Source organism: Parasteatoda tepidariorum, chromosome 9, assembly GCF_982258835.1.
Source record: "Parasteatoda tepidariorum strain Cologne lab strain chromosome 9, Ptep-v5.0, whole genome shotgun sequence".
NCBI lineage: Eukaryota > Metazoa > Arthropoda > Arachnida > Araneae > Theridiidae > Parasteatoda > Parasteatoda tepidariorum.
In genome coordinates, this window is record NC_141763.1 from 20,715,605 (window position 1) to 20,736,942 (window position 21,338).

Consider the following 21,338-nt stretch of genomic DNA (forward strand, 5'->3'; position numbering starts at 1 on the left):
TCTGCGGAGGGGATAGCTTCCCGCCTTGGTAGCCTGACGAACTGCTAGCGAAGTGGACGATTTTTCAGTAGAACAGTTTACCGAGGACAGGACCAATACAGCGTACCCTCGCAAGATAATCAAAATGACCACCACCCGCTGATTTTGGTGATCTACTGGGAAACGCGTCTTACGATTGTGGGATCGCAATCGCTTCAATCAAATTGCATAATAACAAATATTCAATTGCTATTATTAATCTTTTCAATACCGTTTAGCATATGCCGAGTAATACAGTTAAATTATCATATCCCCCTATAATAGATTCAGCGATAATCATATATACATAAATGATTGATAAAAATATTTTTTTCCATGGGGGAAAAAAAACTCATAAAAACATTTAATAAAGAAAAAAAAATCCGTACATAACAATTTTGTTTTTCTTATAATGTGATTTCAGGATTTTATCAAATAAATCTTTAAATTCTATAATAAAATTTCTATAGATTTTAAACATTAAGATTATTAAGAAAGAAATTTTTAATCAAAACTATTCAAATTGTTCTGATAGGCACCTTACGTTACCCAAAACGTTAGTTTGGAATACTTTATTTAATGCTATATCAAACACAATCTTGCAAATAACATATTTTAAATCCTTTGATTATTTATAAGGCATTTTTCTTTTTTTAAATGTATGAAACTATAGCCCCGTTTACATGCACAAAAATGCGGGGTAAAAGCTGGAATTTTCGTCATTTTCTACCCTTCTTCCCCTACGCAGGGAAAAATTGAAGGACTGAAAGAAGGGTATAATAATTCCTAGTAGGAGATGGAAATATGCAGGGTAAGCTCACCTCGCTTTCCCGAGATGCATTGCGAGTCACGTGATTGTTTACGTTCTGGGCCCATGTGTTTTGTTTTGGAACTCGGAACGTGAAAATATTTGAATTTGTTTCAAATAATGGCGGGAAAAAAAGAAAAGAAGCCAGCTGATATATTTTCTTACTTCCGATTTATCATGTGACCAATGACGTAGAGGAAGTTGTTTGAAAATCCGGGGTTGAAATTCTTTTGCGTGTAAACGGGTTTTCTTACCGATTATACATTGCCCTGTAAAATCCCTGTACCCTTCTTTTACCCCGGATTAATAGATTGCTCATGTAAACGGGGCCAATGAAACTTACTTATGAGAGTAAAAATATAAACTCAAGCATGTCATATCAGCTTTATCCCTACGATAAAGAATGTTTCCCTGCCCCAGGGATTAAGTGTAAAAGTGACAAGCTGTTGCATCATTTTTATCATCTGCGCATGCTCAAAATAAAAGCGTCTTTTACTGCACGAGACGCTTTGCCGGTTGAATTTTGAAGAAACAAATCCAAACAAGTTGAAACTTGTTTTCGTGGTTATAGTTAATTTAGTTTTTTTTTCTAGAACTTTATCAAATTTTATTTAGATTCTTTCATATCACTCTCAAAAAATTTTAATAATGCGATAAATGAAATTTTAAAAAAATCTAGAAGTATTTATATCATGGCGCTCAAATTTTCAGCTTCGAAATTTAATAACTAAATAAAATTTGATTTCTACTGACGGTTCGCTGTTCATTCGTTTGTTTTTGTTTTGATTTGCGAAGAAATGGTTTTCCGTCATGTTGATGAATTGTGTAAATAACATTTATCTTAAATGATTTTTATCTTAAAAGAAAACTGATATAAATTGTTCACTAAAGAAAGATTCAAATTTGCCTGTTGAAAGTTTATGATCCTTTTGCCTCTTAACAAATCCCGATTAAAATGAACTCAAAAACAAGAGTGATGTTGTTAAGCTGTGGTTCCTTCAACCCGATTACACATATGCATTTAAGGATTTTCGGTAACTTAATGTTTATAGTTCCATTTATTTAATAACTGTTTTTTACACATTGCCACGTAGTAGGTACCGAGATGGTAAAATATCTCCACATTACTACCTGCGCTAAAATAGCTGCCAAGTTTTAGCGGCTTACGAGCAGTGTCCTGTAATAAAATAAAATTAACATCCCAGGAAAGGACTAACTGAAAAAATTTTCGAATCGTGATCTGTGACAGAATAATCGCCAATTCTTCGTAATTTCCGGGTAACGCCTCGCTCGAAACTAAAGTAAAAACATAGCAGAAGTGGACCAACTTGAAGGATATAATTCTAAGCTACCCCAGGTAAACCCATGCCTGCTTTTCTAAAAAAAAATCGCAAGTGTGAAATCCATTTGCCGTCATGGCAATTGTAATTTGTGTGACAAATCACGGGGACATTTCATATTGTGATCTGCCAAACGAACTACAGTCGCCAAGGCACCATAATTTTTTTAAACCGGAAATTTTTTTTTCATTTTTAAGAAAGCCATGTTGAAGTTTGCCCAGGGGATGGCTGCGACTTTGCAGTTCAGTTTGGTCCCTTTCTGTGATGTTTTTTTTTGGTTTTTTTTTTCCATATCATAATCTGTTGTGCCAACTACTCTTGCATTTTGTAGGGAGAAAAACTGTAATAATTTCCTTTTTTTTTCATTTTGTAAATCATTGTCAAGTTAAAAAAAAATAATAATAAATCGTGAAAACCTGTAGCAGTAACTACCGTTAAAAAAAAAGATCAAAGGCAAAATCATGTGAATCGAACTCTTCAAGAAAGGGTTATTAAATGCTTGTTTTCAATTCAAGATTCAGTTGCTGTAATAAATAATATCAAATTAAAAATATAGGATTTTAAACACTATGTGGAAATCAATAATAATAACTAAATAAAAAAGGATAGAACAAAAATTTCTCTAGAAAAGAAAACCACAATTTTTTACTTTTGGAATGAAAAATCTTTCTGCACTCAGTAACATTCTGCTACAATGTCGCCAGGTGCCCTGATTCTGCCGCGAGGAACACCACCAAAAGCCTACCTCTGCATGTTTTGTTTTTTTAATTTTGCAAATTTAAATCCACTTGGCAGTTGTAGTTGACACAGAACTATCCAATGGATTATAAACCTACAAAAGTTTTGAAAAAACATTTAGAAGTTTGTTGTAGGAGTAGTTATTTGTACATCATTTGTGTTGGGGTGTCTGTGATTTTTTATTTATTTTTTCTCTGTCCACTGCTCAGAAGTCACTAAATTTTGACAATTATTTAAGGTGCAGGTACCAGTAGGGAAATCTTCTTTTAACTAAGATTATAGTATTTTTTATGAAATATTGATTTTTTTCTTTCTTTTTGGATTTAGAGCTAGCAAGAGATTTCTTAAATAGTACTGGTCGTTTTCATGTTGTCGGAGGCATTATGTCACCTGTCAATGATGGTTACAAGAAAAAGGACCTCATATCAGCAACACACAGGTGTAAGATGGTTGACTTAGCTCTGCAGTCTAGTGATTGGATCAAGTACGTATTATTTTTCTCTTATTTCTACATTATTAATAAAGCTCAGATATATTTAATGACTATAAATAAATAATGTGCAGTATTTTTATTACTGAAAACGCTTACATTAAATTAGATTTGTTAGGCTTTATCAACCTTCATTTTTATCATAATAGTTTTTTCATCTGAATTCTTTGTTTACAATTGGCTCTTTTAGTGAAAACTCTAGAATTTTTAATAAATAGAGAAATAATGGTATTTTGTATCCGAACCAAAGCCTTGGTATTCGTTATTTATGAGAGGGAAACTTAAGTGACCTAAACATTATGTTTTACTAAAATTTTAATTCTCTGATTCTTTTGCAAATGGTCAAGTTTAGGAGAATTTTTCTCTTCTATGCTTTATTCCATGTTATATAATATAAGAAAACTTAGTTTTATAACGAGGCAATGATTCAACTCATTGTGACATGTTTAGCTAGAAGTACTGTTCTATATAAACTTTCACCCATAGCTACATGTTCTGTATTCTACTATAATATTGGATGAACCAAAGCTGAAGTCAACTTTAAATAATTTTATCGAGTATTTTACTGTGTATGTAATGTTACTCAAGCATGTTACTTCTGCTTAAGTGCTGTACCACTGAAAGCAGACTTGATATCTAAACTGATATGCCAACAGTCCATGGCATACTTATGCAAGGATACACACTGACCAAGGAGAAAGTTTGCGGGTTACTTTATTGCACTGATCTGCTATAGTAACTAGAAACACTTGTTGACTTATCACATTTACGTAACATAATTAAACAATAATAATTAGTGTGATTGCATGTAACCGAGTAGACAGATGGAAAAATACAAACAACTAGTAGTTTAAGCAATTAAATCCAAATGACTACTCTATTTATATTGATACCCAACTAATTTGCATAAGATCAATGCCACTTTAGAGTATGTAAGTTTAAATTATTATGATTAATTTAAAGCTTAAGATATATAGATTCTATGACATGGATAGACTATTTATGACCCAAAGGCCAAAATTTATGACTTAAACTTGGAACAATTTCAAATATTAATAAAATATATAAAAGAAAAACTAATGAAAAAAACTATAAAAATTTAACTATATTAGTTAATTTTTTTTTACTGGTCAATCTGCTTTTTTATTTACTTTCACTTATTGTCCTAGTGCAATTCTTAACTTGATTATAACCATTCCTTTTTCCAAGTACTATTTATGTTATGAGTTTAGTACTTGGAAGAAAATAGAATTTCCTATGAATTTTACGCATTATTATCAGGGTTCCCAAGGTACTTGAAAAACCTTGAAAGTCCTTGAATTTGGTTGAAAAAAATCAGGGCCCCAGAAAGTCCTTGAATTCTGCCATAGGGTACTTGAAAAGTACTTAATTTTTTAGAAATTAAAATACTAATTTTTCTCGCAAAAAAGTAATGAAAAAAAATATATAAATTCAAAGGAAAATTATAGAAATTCTAATTATGCAATTTTTAATGCTTGAAGTGAAAAGGGGTTAAAGAAGATGCAAAACTTTTCTCTCCTGCATTTTTCAGACCAGATTGTTGTTCATATCTCAGATGTTTTGAAAGCTGAAATTTCTAGCAAATTTTAGGTTTTTTAGTCATGGTTTTGCAAATGATATATAGGGTTTAATTGATTTATAAACATGTTTAATGTGTTGACTTCATTATTACGACAGGTTAAAATTGTTGTCCTATTTGTTCTTTTAATTTATGTAAGAAGGATAATTAATTTTGTATCATTTACAATCAAATTTTTACATTCAGTTTTTACTGCTAATAAATAAAGTTTAGTCCTACAGGTTTCATTGATTATGAATAATAATCGTGATTCACATTAAACTGATTCTTGATTTATGGATCAGAAATTCACATAAAATGTTCTACGAATTGTGGTTTAGTGATCAATGAATCACATATTGAATATTACTTTAAAGTGATTTGCAAATTACTCATCAGGATTTGTATTAAGGTATTTTATAAATCATATCATGATTCACATTAAAGTTATTTATCAATTATGCCTCACGATTCTTATTCTAGTAGTTACAAATCACGCATTGCGATTCACAAAAGAGAGATTTAAGAATTACCACCCACAATTCTCATCAAAATGATTTTAGAATCACACATATCTGTCCTATATTAAGCACCTTTCGAAACACAAATTGCAATTTGTGAAAATTAGGCATATTCACAAAATTTTAATTTTATGGATATATTTTAAAGAAAATAAAGCTTGGTAAGTCTTAGTTATCTGTAAAATATTGTTCTACTATAGATTTTATTATGCTCAAAATACATTACTGATATTCTTAAGTAAGAACATAGAAAATTTGATATTAAAATTGAAACAGATATGTTAAATAGATATATTTTGATAATTTATCTAATTATATACATTTCCTGTATCCTAAAATTTGATCTAATATATTAAAAAAAGTATTTATATTTTAAAAACTGTGCAATTACACAAACTTTATCAATTATTTACTCTGCTTCTTTAATGTAATATGCATTACTCATTCATTTAGTTTCATTAATTCTAATTCATTTGTCATGATAAAGTTTCACTGATGCTAGTTTTAAATGTTGGCTAGTATCCTGTGTCAATTGGAGTTTTTTTTTGTTGGTCAATTGGAATTTTTTATAGTAATTTGAAACAGCAATGTAACTGTCAACCATTCGTATTATTAGCTGATAAATTTAATAAATAATTTTTTGTTGTTGTCAAATAAGCATTATGATTTAAAAATATACAATTTCTGCTTCTACGTAATTGTAAAATCTTGTTGACATGTACTTTAGCGTATAACAATAATATCGAATAGGTCCTTGAAAATTATGATTTTAGGTCCTTGAAAGTCATTGAAAAGTCCTTGAATTTTTTTTGAAAGATTGAGTGGGAACCCTGAATGTACATTACACTTTATATTAGGTCTAAAATACTCATAATATTTTTACAATTACTGTTTTATCTTATTTAGGTTGGCCCTCTAGATAGCATTTTTTTGTTTTTGCGGCCCGTTATCAGAAAATAGTTGTATATCCCTGTTCTATTTTATGATGTTGTATAAAGATACATTATGTTGCATTTAGCAATTGAAACTAGAAATGAAAAGCAATCCTTGTACCAAAAATAGTTTAAATTTTTTTTTTTGTGTGTGTGCTGTAAAATGTCCTAAAGACCAAAATAAAGTAGACAACTTCCAAAGTGTGAAATCTTACAATAATAGTTCAGAAATTTGAGTAAAGATTGCGCTGGTTGATTATGCAATGCACGATGATCTGGAGAGCATCCTAACTGCCATCAGCAATAATGGTCTCTGCATTCTGCTCATGTCAGATAAAATAAATAATAATAACAATAAAAATAAGGAATAATTTTCTGATAAAAATAACAATAATATGAAGAGGATGGCTCAGGGAATAGAGCGTTTGCCTTCCAATGAGGTGAACCTGGCGATGGCTGTTCAATACGAATTCCGCATCCGGCTTGCCCTGACCACAATGATAACATGAAATATCCTCAGTGGTAGGCGGATCATGGGTTAGAATCCCCTTGCCATCAGGTTAACCATGGGAGGTTCTCTTGGTCTTCCTCTCCATGTAGTGCAAATACGGGTTAGTTCCATCAAAAAGTCCTCCATGAAGGCAAATTTATCCCAATATTTGATCTAGGAGCTCCATTGTCTTCTGGGTTGGGTTCAAAATTACAAGGCTACGTAGTTGAATATTAGTAGTCGTAAACCCAGAAATTGGATTGGCTGTTCATAGACGGTTATAAAATAAAATATAAAATAATGTAAAAAAGATGTTTAAAAACTAAATGTGAAGAAGTTATGTTAATAAGGTGTTGTTGGCTATGAATCCTGAAAGAGGGAAACAGAGAACACCCTAAGTTCCAGATTCGATTATTTTTAATTTCTCCTGAAGAAAAAAAATTTTTTGGACCTAGATCGTTTTCCATTTCTAGTTCTTAATTTAGCTCGCCGGTGATAAACCACACGAACACCCAAAAAGTGTGTAAGCAATCAATTCACAGATCAAAGTACCTGATGTTGTCGGTGGACAACCTTCATTCTGTTGTAATATTAATGTTAATTTCTATTATATATGATTTGTTAAAGTATGATGCAGACTAGATTGTTGTTTTTATTGATAGGCTAGATTCGTGGGAGAGTGCTCAAGATGATTGGACACCTACAGCAAGAGTAATGGAACACCATCAGACCATTTTAAACAAAATCACCAACTCTAATAATACATCAGAATCTGTTGCGAAAAGACAAAAGCTAGATGTCAATAACTTAAATTGTGAGTACTTATTTTTAAAAAAACCATTTACTATTCGTTATATTGCATAGATCTAGATATGCTGCTTTTGTTATGTTGCCCAACAGAAATAACATTCAAAACATTTTTTAATTTTAAAAGTTTTAGGAAATCATACCCAATGGTCTAATTGGAGATTATAATTTTTAGGTACAAAGATTTTTTATATACTACACAGTTAAATGTTTCTTAAAAATAATTATAGGAATTAAAAACTTTTGCATTCAAAGGTATTACTCTTTATTGTTGGCATATGAGTAAAGTAACAATAAAATTAAGTCTTATTGTGTATTGAATAGTATATTAATGAGTTGGAACTATTTTGCCTGTCCATTACTTTTTTTGTTAATTGGCACTGACTTTGACTTATTGTGCTTTCTCTTATCCACTGATAAGCATTGTATGGCGAGGGGTTGTGGTATATTGTTATTTTCTCATATTATTAAAATTCAAATATATCTCTGTTTATTTTCTTGTTATATTTCATCAAACCCATGACTATCATTTTTTATTTTGTTTTCAGATTGTAATTATTGAAATATTTTTTTAGAATGATAGGTTTATATGTTTACTTTATATAATAAATATATCAGAGTTTAAATGACTTTTTTTGAAATTATTTATATTGAATACCTCATAAATGCTCTCATAATATTTCTGTAATATCTTTTAAATTAAAGAGTTGGGTATTACCAAATTCAACAGAGATCTCCCAGATATAGTGAAATATTTTTTAGAAATTCAGAGGTCGCAAATGTGTGATGATCCTCAGATATTTTGGATACTGTAACATTCTCATCATGTCCTTGAGATATCGGACAAATGTAGATTATAAATCACAGATATGCAAGGAATATCCAGTACTTAACATTTATACCAGTGGTTACAAACTGGCGGCCTGCAAACTAAAATATATTGTTGTTTTTTGTGGGCAATTTTCAGAAAAAATCTATATGGGTTTAAAATACTTTTCATTCGTTTAAAGTTTCACTAATTTCTTTGTTTCTGAGAAATTTAACATAACAACGGTGCAAAAAATTTATTTCTCCCGTTTTGCATCCACGAAAATATTTATTCAAATACAAAAATAATCGTGTATGTTGCTCTCTTCTATTTTTTTTTGTATTTTGTGAATATAATTTAGCATGTGCGTATCAGAAATTTTCTCGAAGAAATTCTCCCATTTAACTTTTTGAAACCACTCATTTTGTACAAAATTATTTTCATTTGTAAATTTTAAAATGCATAAAAGAAGAAGAGGAAAAAAAAAGAGCAGAATGGCATGAGCGGAAGAGAAAAAAGAAATTAATTTCAGATGCTCGACAATTTTTGTTGTTGTTGCTATAATTCCTAAAAAGTCGAAAGAAATGGTTATTTATCACAGAGTTAAATTTAAAAGAAAAAAAAATCTTGTTACTAAGTTTCTGAGTGAGAGAAGATTCAAAATGATACGTAACAAGCATTATTTGTTATACTTATTATTTTGCTTTTTAATATTAAAAAGATTTTTTCTAAAAATCTGACAGTAATATTTAATTCAAACATAAGAGTCATAAACAAACATAAGAGTCCTATATAAAATTTTGATAAAGTCGCGGCCCGCCATTTAACTGGTGTTTTTCATAGCGGCCCCCGGCCTCATGTAAGTTGGAAAGTCCTGATTTATATCCAAGAAACATCCGCCAGACATCAATTTGTATATAATATTTGGATATCTCGAGAGCATTCATTGAAGAGATATCTTAGTCCTTTTGAAGAGATATATTAGTCCTTGAAGCAAAAACAAATTTAATGGTATAATATGAAGAATATATTTTTCCCTTTCCGGAACAGCAAACTTCGATTGAAAATTATAATCATGTAGGACATTAGTTAGTGCAACTATAGACAGTATATTCTAAAAAAGAAAATATCTGAAATTCAACTAGTTTCTACATGAGACTTCTGACAAGTGGAAGAGAAAACTATTTTAAAAATTAATTTTTGAAATTAAAAATTGCTTAAAATTTTTATTTATTTATTTATAATTGCTTTTTGGTAACTTGCAGCTATTAATAACAATGATTTTAATAACACCTGGGACTTAAGCCAACCTGTACGTATAATGTTGCTGTGTGGTGGCGATATGCTTGAATCATTTGCTGTACCAGATTTGTGGGAACAATCAGATGTAAGTTCATTTCTTAAAATATTTTTATTGCTATATACTGTTTTATTGTATTTAAATAAAAGTTTTGAGTCGGCTTTAAATTTTTTATTGCTATAATTTTAGATGAAAAATTCAGTAAAAATAAATAACTTTTTATTTATTTCAATTGAATAAATAAGTTTTTATTTTAATAAAATAATTAGTTTAATAAAATAATTAGTTTTTGCTCTAATGTCAGTGATTCTGCTGGAGTTGAGAAATTACAAATCATTGGGATTTATATACTTCTGCAACCTTTTTTTTACTAAAAGTGGATTGCTATTTGAAATATGAGTTCTCATCCTCTATACCCATCTATTACTATTCCAGGGTGCTTGTCATTTTTTAAAAGTGCTTATTTTTTATTTACATTTTTTAAAAACCCTTAAAGGTGCTTTCTTTATTCTGGATTTGTAAAAAGTGCTTAATTTTTTATCTTTTAATAAGAGAATTTTTTTCTTTGCCGTGCTGATTGTCGTTCTAAAATACAAAGAAATGCATGATTTTCACAATTATCTCTGCAATATTTATCAGACACTAGTTATTGTTATCATGATTATATGAAGTTTGTGTTAGTGTTTTTGAATTGTATTGATTTTATGTTTATAAATTATGAACTTTAAACAATAGAAAAAAGTTATTTTTATTACTGCACAGATCCTAATTATGATTTTTTTTTTTTTTTTGGAAAAGTGATTAAAAATATTTTTTGAGTGCTTAAAAAATATTTGCAAGGTGCTTATTTTTTGTTGAAAAATCTGGCTATGCACCCTGCTATGTTAATCTGCCTGCATGCTATTCCTCCTTACTTGAAAATTACGCATCTTCTTCATTGCGTCATAATTTATTTTTCGTGTCCTTAAGGATTTTTGATGCATTATAGCCTGTAAATGGAATCGCTGAGTGTGCAAAATTATTTTTTTTTAGATAGCTTGAAATTGATTCTTTCTTTATCAAAAATAATTTCTCTGTTTTGCATGCATTAATTGAATGTAAGACAATAGAAAAATATGCAATCTATATAATATATATAGTTTCAAAGAGGCAAAGTTCAAAAGGCAAAATATGTTATAGCACAATTGGGATGTTGCCTTGGTAAAAACTGCAGTACATTTTATCTTAGATTTATAGAGATATATTTTTAATTTGTAATATTCTCTCTTTTAATTTTTTATAATATAAATAATCTGAGATCAAAAGACATCATTCAGGGCAATGAGAAAAGCAGATTTTACGAATGCCCTGATCAACTGTTATGTTATGAAAAACATATTAAATATTGCATATTGAAGTTTTTTAAAAATAAATTTTTTTTTGTTCTTACAGATTGAGAAAATTGTAGGAAAACATGGTCTTGTTGTGATAACTAGGAGCGGTTCTAACCCTGAACGCTTCATATATGAATCTGATACATTAACCACTTTTCGAGTTAGTAAGTTTGTCATACTTTAATATTAAAATATCTAAATATGTAATCATAATAGATGTTTTAATTTATGCAATTGTCGAGTAATGTGTATCATAATCTAGTTGTATTTTAAAATATATATATATTAAATACTTAGTCAAATATTTATGTCCTTTTGAGAGTTTATCTAAAAAATTATTGAATATATATGTTTGTAATATATATGATCTGAAGAAAATTGTCATAGTTAAGCTTTATTTTAAATCTGTAAGAAATATACCTTTAATTTAGGATTCCAATGGTACTTAAAAAAGCCTTGAATCTTATTGGAAAATATCAGGGCCCTGATAAGTCCTTGAATTAATGCCCATGAACATTTTTTGATTTTCAAATTAATAATATCCTTTTTATATAAAAGATGGGGAAAAAAGGTTCAAGCAAAATTATGAAAATTTTGATCACTCCTCCCTCTTCCCTTTCTTTTTGTCGTTTTCCTTACTGAAGAATAGTTCAAAGTCAGATAAGTAAGGTGGTAGCCTAGGAGTCTGATATAAATTTAGAAAAAGACCCGTATCCTTCAAAATACAAACAAGGTGTGAAGAAACCAATAATGAAAAGAAAATATAAAACTAAGTTATGTCTAGTATTATCCACTTTTAACCACATGTAGCCTGCACTTCTTTTTAAACATGTATGGTCTCGATTTGAAGAGAAAGAAATTCATCTCTTCATTCAATCACATAATTTTTGAGAAACTTCTATGTGTAAATTCTTAACTGTGAAAGGAAAATACATAATTTTCCTCTCCTACGTTTTTCTCGCCAGATTATCGTTCACCTTCATGTTTAGAAAGTTGGAATCTCTAGTAAACAATTTTAGCTTTTGTACTTAGTTTTAGTTTCCGCTCAACATGTAGTCTATCTTCAAATTTTAAATATAACCAATGCATTAACTTCATTAATGGCAGATTTATATTGTTATCATTAATACTTAACTATTTGATCTTTTAATTTTCAATAATGATCAATAATTTTTTATTCAGATTTGTACAATTTTTATTACAAATACGTGATTTAGTTCTTCAGATTCCTTGAATTATGAATTAAACATTCATATGAAAGTGATTAGTATAATAGTGATGTATGGATCATCTTATTAATGTGATTTGTAATAAATAATGTGATATGTTACTTGTAAGAATAATTTAATGATTTTATTGAATATTGTTTTTTAATGTAATTATATTTCAGAAATTAAGTATGAGTGTATATTTAACATATATATTTTTATTTATTACGTAAAATATTACATGGTTCCATAATTAAGTAAAACTTTGAAATGTATAGGTATTAGTTTTATAGAAAGAAATGATGTATTTTTTTCTTTTACAATTAATTTCATTTATATTTTTTAACTAAAAAATTAACAAAAATTGTTCTAGATAGATCACTGCTTATATCTTTTTCTTATGTATCATTTGTTAATAAGTGAATTTTTAACCTATGTCTCCATTTATATTCACCTTTTGTATATTTTCCAAATAAAATATTTTAATTAAAGTCTTATAATGAATTAACAGAAATTATTGTAAGAACTTCCTATTTTAAAACAATATTTGCCGACTAGTGTTTCTCAAAAGGAGCCATGTTTCCTTGTGCACTAAATTATATTCTCTTGTGTTCTTGAGATAAAATTAGATGAACAAACTTTTAAATAAATGCTTTTATAAAAATATTTGTTTTCTCTTTTAAAAAAAAAAGAATTTTTGATTAAGAAATAAGAAATGTTTTTAAAACTTCTTAGCTTGATTTAAAATATTGTTTGTTAATTGAGAACATCATTTTATAGCTGCTAGCATTAGTAACTGACAGGATAACTTGAAGACAAGTCTTTTAGTCTTAGATCTCGTTATAGTTTTAAAGTTATTTTGAAGATTAAAAATAACTATTGTACTTATTCCCTATACAAAATAAGGATTTATAAGGAGGAGAATAAATTTTATTTCTATTTAATTTAATAAGGATTGGTTTTGAAGTTATATTTCTTTTTAGTTTAATGAGGATTTCATCTAGATTTTTTATTTAGTTTAATAATTATTCTGTTTAGATAATATTTATATTTAGTTTAATAAGGATTCTATATTGATTAAATTTCTTTTTAGTTTGATAATGATTCCATTTTGTTTAATGCGGATCAATGATTAAATCCTAAATATGCCCAGTTTTAAGTCATGTTAGATATTTCTATCAGACTCAGGGTGTGCTGTCAACATAACTTAAAACTGATTTTTTGTTACTTCAGCTTTAGATATATTGTTTAGTTTGATTTTTGAGATTCTATTTCGATTGAATTTCTTTTTAGTTTGATAATGATTCCATTTTGTTTAATGCGGATCAAAGATTAAATCCTAAATATGCTCCGTTTTAAGTCATGTTAGATATTTCTATCAGACTCAGGGTGTGCTGTCAACATAACTTAAAACTGATTTTTTGTTACTTCAGCTTTAGATATATTGTTTAGTTTGATTTTTGAGACGCAAGTGATTATTTTTTTATTAATTGATTGATGATTTATGAATAGTTAATTGATTGATGACTTAAAATTGATTTTTTTAAAACCAATTTTGATATTTAAAATTTTTTTATTTTAGAATTAAAAATAGGAAGAAAAATTTTCTTTTTATACTTTTATAGTGCAAAAATTTTTAATTAAATATTTAAACTTTTATACTTAAAATTAAGTATTTAATAATTTTGAAAATTTTAAATTTTTCTGGTTTGGGAAAAAAATGATCTTATCTTTTAGAAAAAAAGTTTAAAAAGATGTTTTGTTTTAATCTTAAGTTGATCATATATTATTTTACCTCTTTACTTTGTTTCACGTCTTGATGTTAAGATATAATTTTCTATTTTTAGAATAACATACACATAGTTACTGAATGGATTCCTAATGAAATAAGTTCCACACATATCAGGTAAATATTTATTTTTCCAATTAAATATAGCTTCAAATGTTTTTCATGTTAACAATTATAATTTATAAGTTTTATTCACTCATCTATTATTCTTCATTTTATCATATTTGACTTCCACAGTGGACAAATCCCATGATTTGTCCACTGTGGAAGTCAAGAAGTCACTAGGAGAAATAGTTTTCTCCTAGCCCTAGTGGAGGAAATAGAAGACTACTAAATTAACAAATGATATACTAAATGTATAGCTACCATATTGGTTTTACAATAACAAATAGCATAATAATTTTTCTAATCGAACACTGTTTAAGAATCAATACTAAAAGTCTTAAGAAATATGTTATGTAAATTTTAAAATTTTGTATAAAACTAGGATTAAAATTTTAAAAAAAGAATTTTTTCATAACTTTTTTTTATATTAAATTTATATTATACTTAAAACACTTACTTCTAAGCAACTGTATTGTTTATTTTTAGTTTCTTCCACTTCGCCTAGTTTCATCTGTTTTTTTTCCTTCCATTCTTCTGGAAGATATAGGTTTCTTCCAGGTCAAATGTTAATACAGTCAAACCCCGCTATAGTGAACACTCAGATGTAGTGAACTTTTTTAGCGGTCCCGTCCGTATTCCTATTTAAATAATGTTATTTTTAACGCTTATAGTGAACAGCTTAGAACTTGGTTATAGTGGACTCAAATTTCATTTCTTTAAATATCTTTTTCAGTCCTCCATCTTTAAACTTGTAAGTGTTGGGACTGAAAATGAATGCATTCCTATAAAATGTGTCATATTACTCTCCTTTATGCTTATCACTTTTAACTATCCTGTAATAAATGTCAAACAGATCATTTATCTTATACTCCCCCCTCCCTGACAAACCTCGCTTTATCTCTTTTCCCCAAGCTTGCTCTACAACTAGTTAACTTGGCCACCTGCTGAATTTTTGGAATTTTCTTATCTGTTCAAACCATATTCTTTACAAATCACCCCTTGACAATCAAGAAGGGGAACAATTTAACTCATTCTACAGCTGCTCTCTTCATATTCTTACATAATCTATTTGAGACAAGATTTTTATTTCAAAAGCAGTGAAAATGGCAAATTCTCTAAAGAGAAAAGCGTTTTCGATAGAGGACAAAGTTAAAATTGTAAAGCGTATTGATGATGGAACCAATCAATCGACACTGTGTAAGGAATTTTCCTTTGTCAAAATCTAGAGTTTCAAACATTTGGAAAAATCAAAGTGCAATTCTTGCGGCATCATACGACAAAAACATGGTTTCATCGAAAAAACTGCAGCTGAAAGAGAAAACGTAGAAGATGCTTTGTCAAGATAGCTCGAAATCTTGTTCAAAATGTAAAAATCTTGCATTCTTTGCACATTGTAGATAAGAAAATTGATGAACTCAATTTAAAATAAAATTATGTTCAATCAAAAATCACAAATTTTTTTCATAAAAAGTGAAAATAAAACTAATATTTAGCGACGTAATTACTTTTTCCATCAATTTTTGCTTTATTATCTGTTAATTAGTTAATAATTTTTTAAATAACTTATTTAAATTGCAAAACCAATTTTCAATCATTCAACTGTCTTATGCAAAAAATATTCTTCAAAAAATTTGGATATAGTGAACCATCGGTTATAGTGGACACATTACTGAGTCCGCAGACGGTTCGCTATAGCGGGGTTCGACTGTAACAGAAAATACTATAGAATTTATGGAAATTTTTTTATCTGACGATATACAGTTTTATCATAGATTTTACTTTTATTCTTACCTTTGTAAATGTGTTTGGCATGATTGCATTTTGAGTGTATTTAATATAGTTTAATTACTATGAAACTTATTTTTCTTCATACTGTTCTAATTTTCAATTTATTAGAATTTCTTAAGTATATCTATGAAATTAATTGAGCTGCATGTGTTTTCTCTCTCTCTCTCTCTTTTTTTTTTTGAAAAAAAATTTTTTTTGAAATTTTTTGCTTGAAAAAAAAATCTTATGATTTAAGACACTACGTAAAATGTCAAATATTTGAACAGCTTACTTAATTATTAAATTATACTTATATGGAAAAATATTTTATTTAGATATTCCTTTAGATAGATACTTTTTTTTTTGTGTCTGAAATTTGAGCAAATCAAAATTGAAAACTTTTTACTGCTCTTTTACTTGAAATTAAATACAGTTAACTGAGTTCAGAATCAGAATTTATTTTCTATATACACATATATAGTTATTGTTTGAAACAAGAAGTGAGAAAAAATAGCAAAAAATGCACTTGCAGTTGCAATAACTTTTGAAATTTTATTACAAATTTTAATTTATTAAAAAAAAGAAATCTCTACTCAGTGGTAAGTTCACAAATGAAAATTATCCTTTTAGCATGTTCAGCTTCAACTCCTTAAATGCAAATTTTTCGGGATGCAGACTGTCTCAAGTGGTATTTTTAACAGTTAATAATTCTTATACTAATTCTCAAATGTAATATCTTTTATTCTATTACACACTCTGGGCATTTCTTTGCATGCCTTCACACTTGAAAGCTTTTAATTATAGTCCTTGCGCAGCAGAACGTAATGTAATTTCAAGTTGAACACTCAAAACAATTCTTAATTTAAAGAGAGAATAATATTCTGAAATGCATGCATAAGGAGAAAATGATTTTTGAATGTTCAAAATTTTTTTATTCTATATTTTCTCAAAAATGGTCTTACATTATTTTATTTCGTAGCTTTTTGTTTCGACAGATAATCAAGAGTTTATTTTCTGTATTTTCAAATGTTAAGATAAACTTATATCCTATTTTAAAATTTATCCTGCTTCTTTTTCAGACGAGCTCTTCGAAGGGGATGTAGTGTAAAATACTTAATACCAGACTCTGTTCTCAAATACATTAAAGAGCATGAATTATTTTCTTCTATTAAGTAAGTAGAAACTTTTTATAATGTATGTTTTTACAAATAGTACATAATGCAAATTGTATATAATACATCTTTACGGATAATTTTTAGCAAACATTTTTATTACTAGTAATTTTTTGCAAACTTTAGATCTTTCAAAATAAGTAGGAGATTTTAATTTAAAGACAAGAAAATGTAAAGGTTTTTATTTTTAAAACAATGCATTGCTATCATTTGATTTTACAAAATTGCATTAATGATTACAAAACAAAATGGCATAAAGGAGTAGTATGTTTTTGGATTGCAATGATTTTGTTCTCAAGTTTAATTTTAAAAAGCATCTGATTTAATAAACCAGTGATTTTTTTGTGGGGGTCGCTGTATTTGAATTTCTTTATGTATAAATAACAACTTTTAAAAGATAACAGTAGAAGATGTTATAAAAGAAGTTTTTATATGCAAATTCATTAAAATAATTGGATCTTAAAGTATAAAGAGTGTTATGTAATAAATTTTTTTCCTGTTTTTAATTTAATTCTCAAATATAATGCATATATTTTTCTTTCTTTTCACTCTTTTCATGGATTCTGTAGTAAGTATCATGTTTCTTTTCATGTGAATGATTCAAATTATGAGTACATAAAAGGTTTATGTGATGATATGATTCTGGAACCTGAACAGGAAACTGCTGTTTGAAATACTAAAATGTATAATTAATCGTGAAACAAAATAAGTTTCCTAATTATATATATACAATCATAATGTGTTGTTTACATGACTTGAAAAATTTTTTACATAATTTTATATTTTATAATGAAAAACAATTTATATAATTTACATAATATCATACATATTTTACTTGAAATGCTTACTTTATTTATATTAGTTTTGCGGTGCATACTTGGTACATATTAATCTTTAATACTTTCCAAGCATTGTTTTGTTTACTTGTATAATTTAGGTAATGTAAAGTATTTTAATTAGTTAATGTAACACTTATATTTTGATTAGAAGATTTAAAGAATTAATTTTATATAAGTTTTTAATTTTTTGTGGCAAATCCTATTTTGTTACACCAAATTATGTCATATTTTCTAGATGAGTGTAACATAAATAGCTTTAAAATTTCTTAATTTGATTGTATTAATGTACGGCATGAAAGCTTAATTATTCAAAAGGCTTTTAAAAATATTGTAAAAATGCAAGAAAAATAAATTAATGATTTTCTGCTGATAAACTGATAGAGATTTTAATTTTAAATATTAAAGAATATATATTTTTGTTTGTTTAGATAGATAATTTTTTAAGGTATGCAAATATGTTTATAAAGATAGGTATTGTAATATTGTTTAGAAATTGTGAGCATTCTGTATTATAATTATTCATATGTTGAATTATTGTTTTAAGGGCATTCTTTCTATGAATATTTCATTAATATAATTTGATGTTAATGTACAAGTACTTTCGGAAATAAGTGTAAGCTAACTTAATAAAGCTCTCCTGATTAAATTATTAGGCCTTTATCTTTCTGATTGCTTTACCTCTCTTTATTTTCATGGTAAAAAAACCGAATATGTCAAAAATGATATGCTGATTCATAAATAATTTGTTTTTGTGTATGATTTCATTGCTTATTTAATAATTGACCGTAATTTGCACATATGAGGTCAACTCTTCAAACCAATGAAAAGGCTGTCGACTAATATGCTTTTTACAATAAATTCAAGTTGTTGACAATTAAAAACTAAAGCTTTCAGAATTTTTGGTAATTTTAACAAAATTTAAAAAGCTTTACAACATGGGAGCTTGAACAAAGTGATTTTTCATATAAGCTTTAGAATAATTTACAAATAGTGATATGGAAAATAACTTTAATCAAATTTATGAAACAACAAAAAATACATCGAAACATAAACTTGGACTACCACTGGAAGAAATCTTCCTAAAAAGCATGGAAAGTTGGCAGGCCTGCATTGAGATTCGAAATGAATGAGATTGAAGGAAAATTCGATCGTTAGAACAAAAGTACTCAGTTCAATAATTTAGTTTTTCTTTCTTTTTTCACTGTTCTCTATAATATAATTCCAAAATAAATACTTGCAAAAATCGTAGTTACAAAATTTTGATTAATGAGTGCAAATCTAATGTTTATAAGGTAATTATATTCATCAAACTTATTTAAGAATTCTCTGCACTATCTTTTGTAATATTTTTCTTGTGAAGTTATATTAATTTTGCATTATTTTACTTTTTTTTTTTTAGAACATGATAGCAACTCCTGCTTAATAGATATCCTGAAAACTACATATTGCTGTTCTAAATGTTCCTACATTGTTGAAGATGGCCATATAACTGTGCAATTCTAATTATGTATCATTGTTTTAAAATATTTATATTTATAACGTTGTGTATAAATGTTTTTAATTGGATTTGAAAAAAAATATTAATTTAAATACTGTTTTGTTTTGATTTTAAGAAATGGTGCTGTCTGATCAACTTCAAACTAAAACAGTTGTTAGTTTTAGCATTTTATAGGAATGATTTTTATTCCATTTAGATTTTTATGAGCAAAATTAGCAAGGACTTGCATCTGACATTTTTGTTATGACAATAATTTGCTTTTATTTGTTGATTTTATTTAAAATATATCATTTTAATTACTGTGATATGATGTTAATTCTGTAATGGCAGATTTTTTTGTTAGTGTAATTGCTATTTATTTATCTACTTTGCTGCTTTAAGTGTGTATTGTTGACATGAATAAAAATGAATCTATTTGAAATTGTTTCTTTCATTCAAATTAGTAATCTCATTAGGCCTAAAAAACTTTGGCAGTTTTTGAAATAATTTTTCTATATTCACAATATTCTATTTCAAGCATTTTTATTTTTTCAGGGTGCGTAGCCGAGCTATGTAACAAAAAATAAGCACTTTTCAAGCACTCAAAAAATATTTTGAAGCACTTTAAAAAAATATCATAATTTGGCAGGGCTGGAAAGTTTTTGCAATTGACGGTTTTATCCAGGGCCGAATTAAATTTCGTATATTTTTTATTTATTCAAATATAAAAGTATTTATGTATCTTTTCATTTAAGAAAGCATATTTGAAGTAAAAATAAATAATAAAAAATTAAATTTTTCTTTATTTTGTTAAATTAGAACTAAAAAAATTATCGTATTTTATTAATATATATTTGAAATTGATTTTTTTTTAAATCATTGTTTTTCTTAATTTTTTAAAATTTATTTTCGAAAAATTATTTTTAAGGGGTCCCCAGGCCATGGCCTAGTCTGACCTAATGGGTAATCCAGCCCTGGTTTTATCTTGTTTTAACCGTCATGTAAAAAAAAAATAATGAATGAAAAAAACCTTTTGGCATTGTTTTTGACAATTGTCAAAAATCAGGAAATTTTGACTTGTGCAAAACGAATGGCGTTTTCATGCGCTACGGACTGACAATACGCCGAAATAGATTGGGGTTGAGTGAATTGTGAAAACGTTGAATAGAACAATGTGAACCGTGTCTTTTTGCATAATTCGAAGCGAAAATCAACATGGTAAAGAAGAAATCTCATTTTGAAACAGGGAATATCAAGCGCTTTTTAAGAACACCCAATGAAAAAAGCACCTTTAAGGGCTTTTAAAAAAGGAAAATCGAAATAAAGCACTTTTTTTGAAAACGCTATGCACCCTGTTTTTTTAATAAAGCAGTTCAATGAGAACTTGTTTTATTAGCTTTGATTCCTAAATAAAAGGAAATGTTTGTGTTGATTGCATATGTACTCCTGGTTCAGTGACTTATTGTGAAGAAGTGGGGCTCAATTCTCAGTGGCAGCTGGGATGGATAGGTACCAGCTAGTCTGGAAAATGACGATGGACTGTGTGTAATGCTGTCCACATTGCAGCTAACTGGCATGTATGGTGTTCAGGGAGCTGATCCCATGTCAGAAAAATTCCATGTTTGAAACACAACCACAGATATAAATTTTCTTACTTCCTCTTTGTACTATCTGTCCTTTTCACTGGGGGGGGGGGGGTAATGTTGACATTGGTGTCCCTGAAAGAGTGGCCAACACTTCTGACTTTTAATATGTGGGTAAGTATTGAAAAAAAAAT

At 27.8% G+C, this 21,338-nt stretch overlaps 1 protein-coding gene across 3 annotated transcripts; it reads left to right on the forward strand.

The window, feature by feature from the left end:
• The first annotated feature begins 1,313 nt into the window (after positions 1–1,313).
• On the forward strand, positions 1,314–20,003 carry Nmnat (nicotinamide mononucleotide adenylyltransferase). 3 transcript variants are annotated; one of them, XM_016048961.4, is made up of 9 exons: positions 1,590–1,860; positions 3,232–3,388; positions 7,579–7,730; positions 9,797–9,918; positions 11,263–11,364; positions 14,260–14,318; positions 17,153–17,245; positions 17,815–17,928; positions 19,484–20,003. In XM_016048961.4, exons 1-8 carry the CDS (start codon positions 1,782–1,784, stop codon positions 17,915–17,917), a joined length of 867 nt encoding a protein of 288 aa, XP_015904447.1. In that variant the 5' UTR covers positions 1,590–1,781; the 3' UTR covers positions 17,918–17,928; positions 19,484–20,003. The 3 variants fall into 3 exon arrangements, with proteins under 3 accessions (XP_015904455.1, XP_015904447.1, XP_015904471.1); XM_016048985.5 differs by having other exon boundaries at positions 1,600–2,183; XM_016048969.5 differs by lacking the exon at positions 17,815–17,928 and having other exon boundaries at positions 1,314–1,860.
• The last annotated feature ends 1,335 nt before the right edge of the window (positions 20,004–21,338 follow it).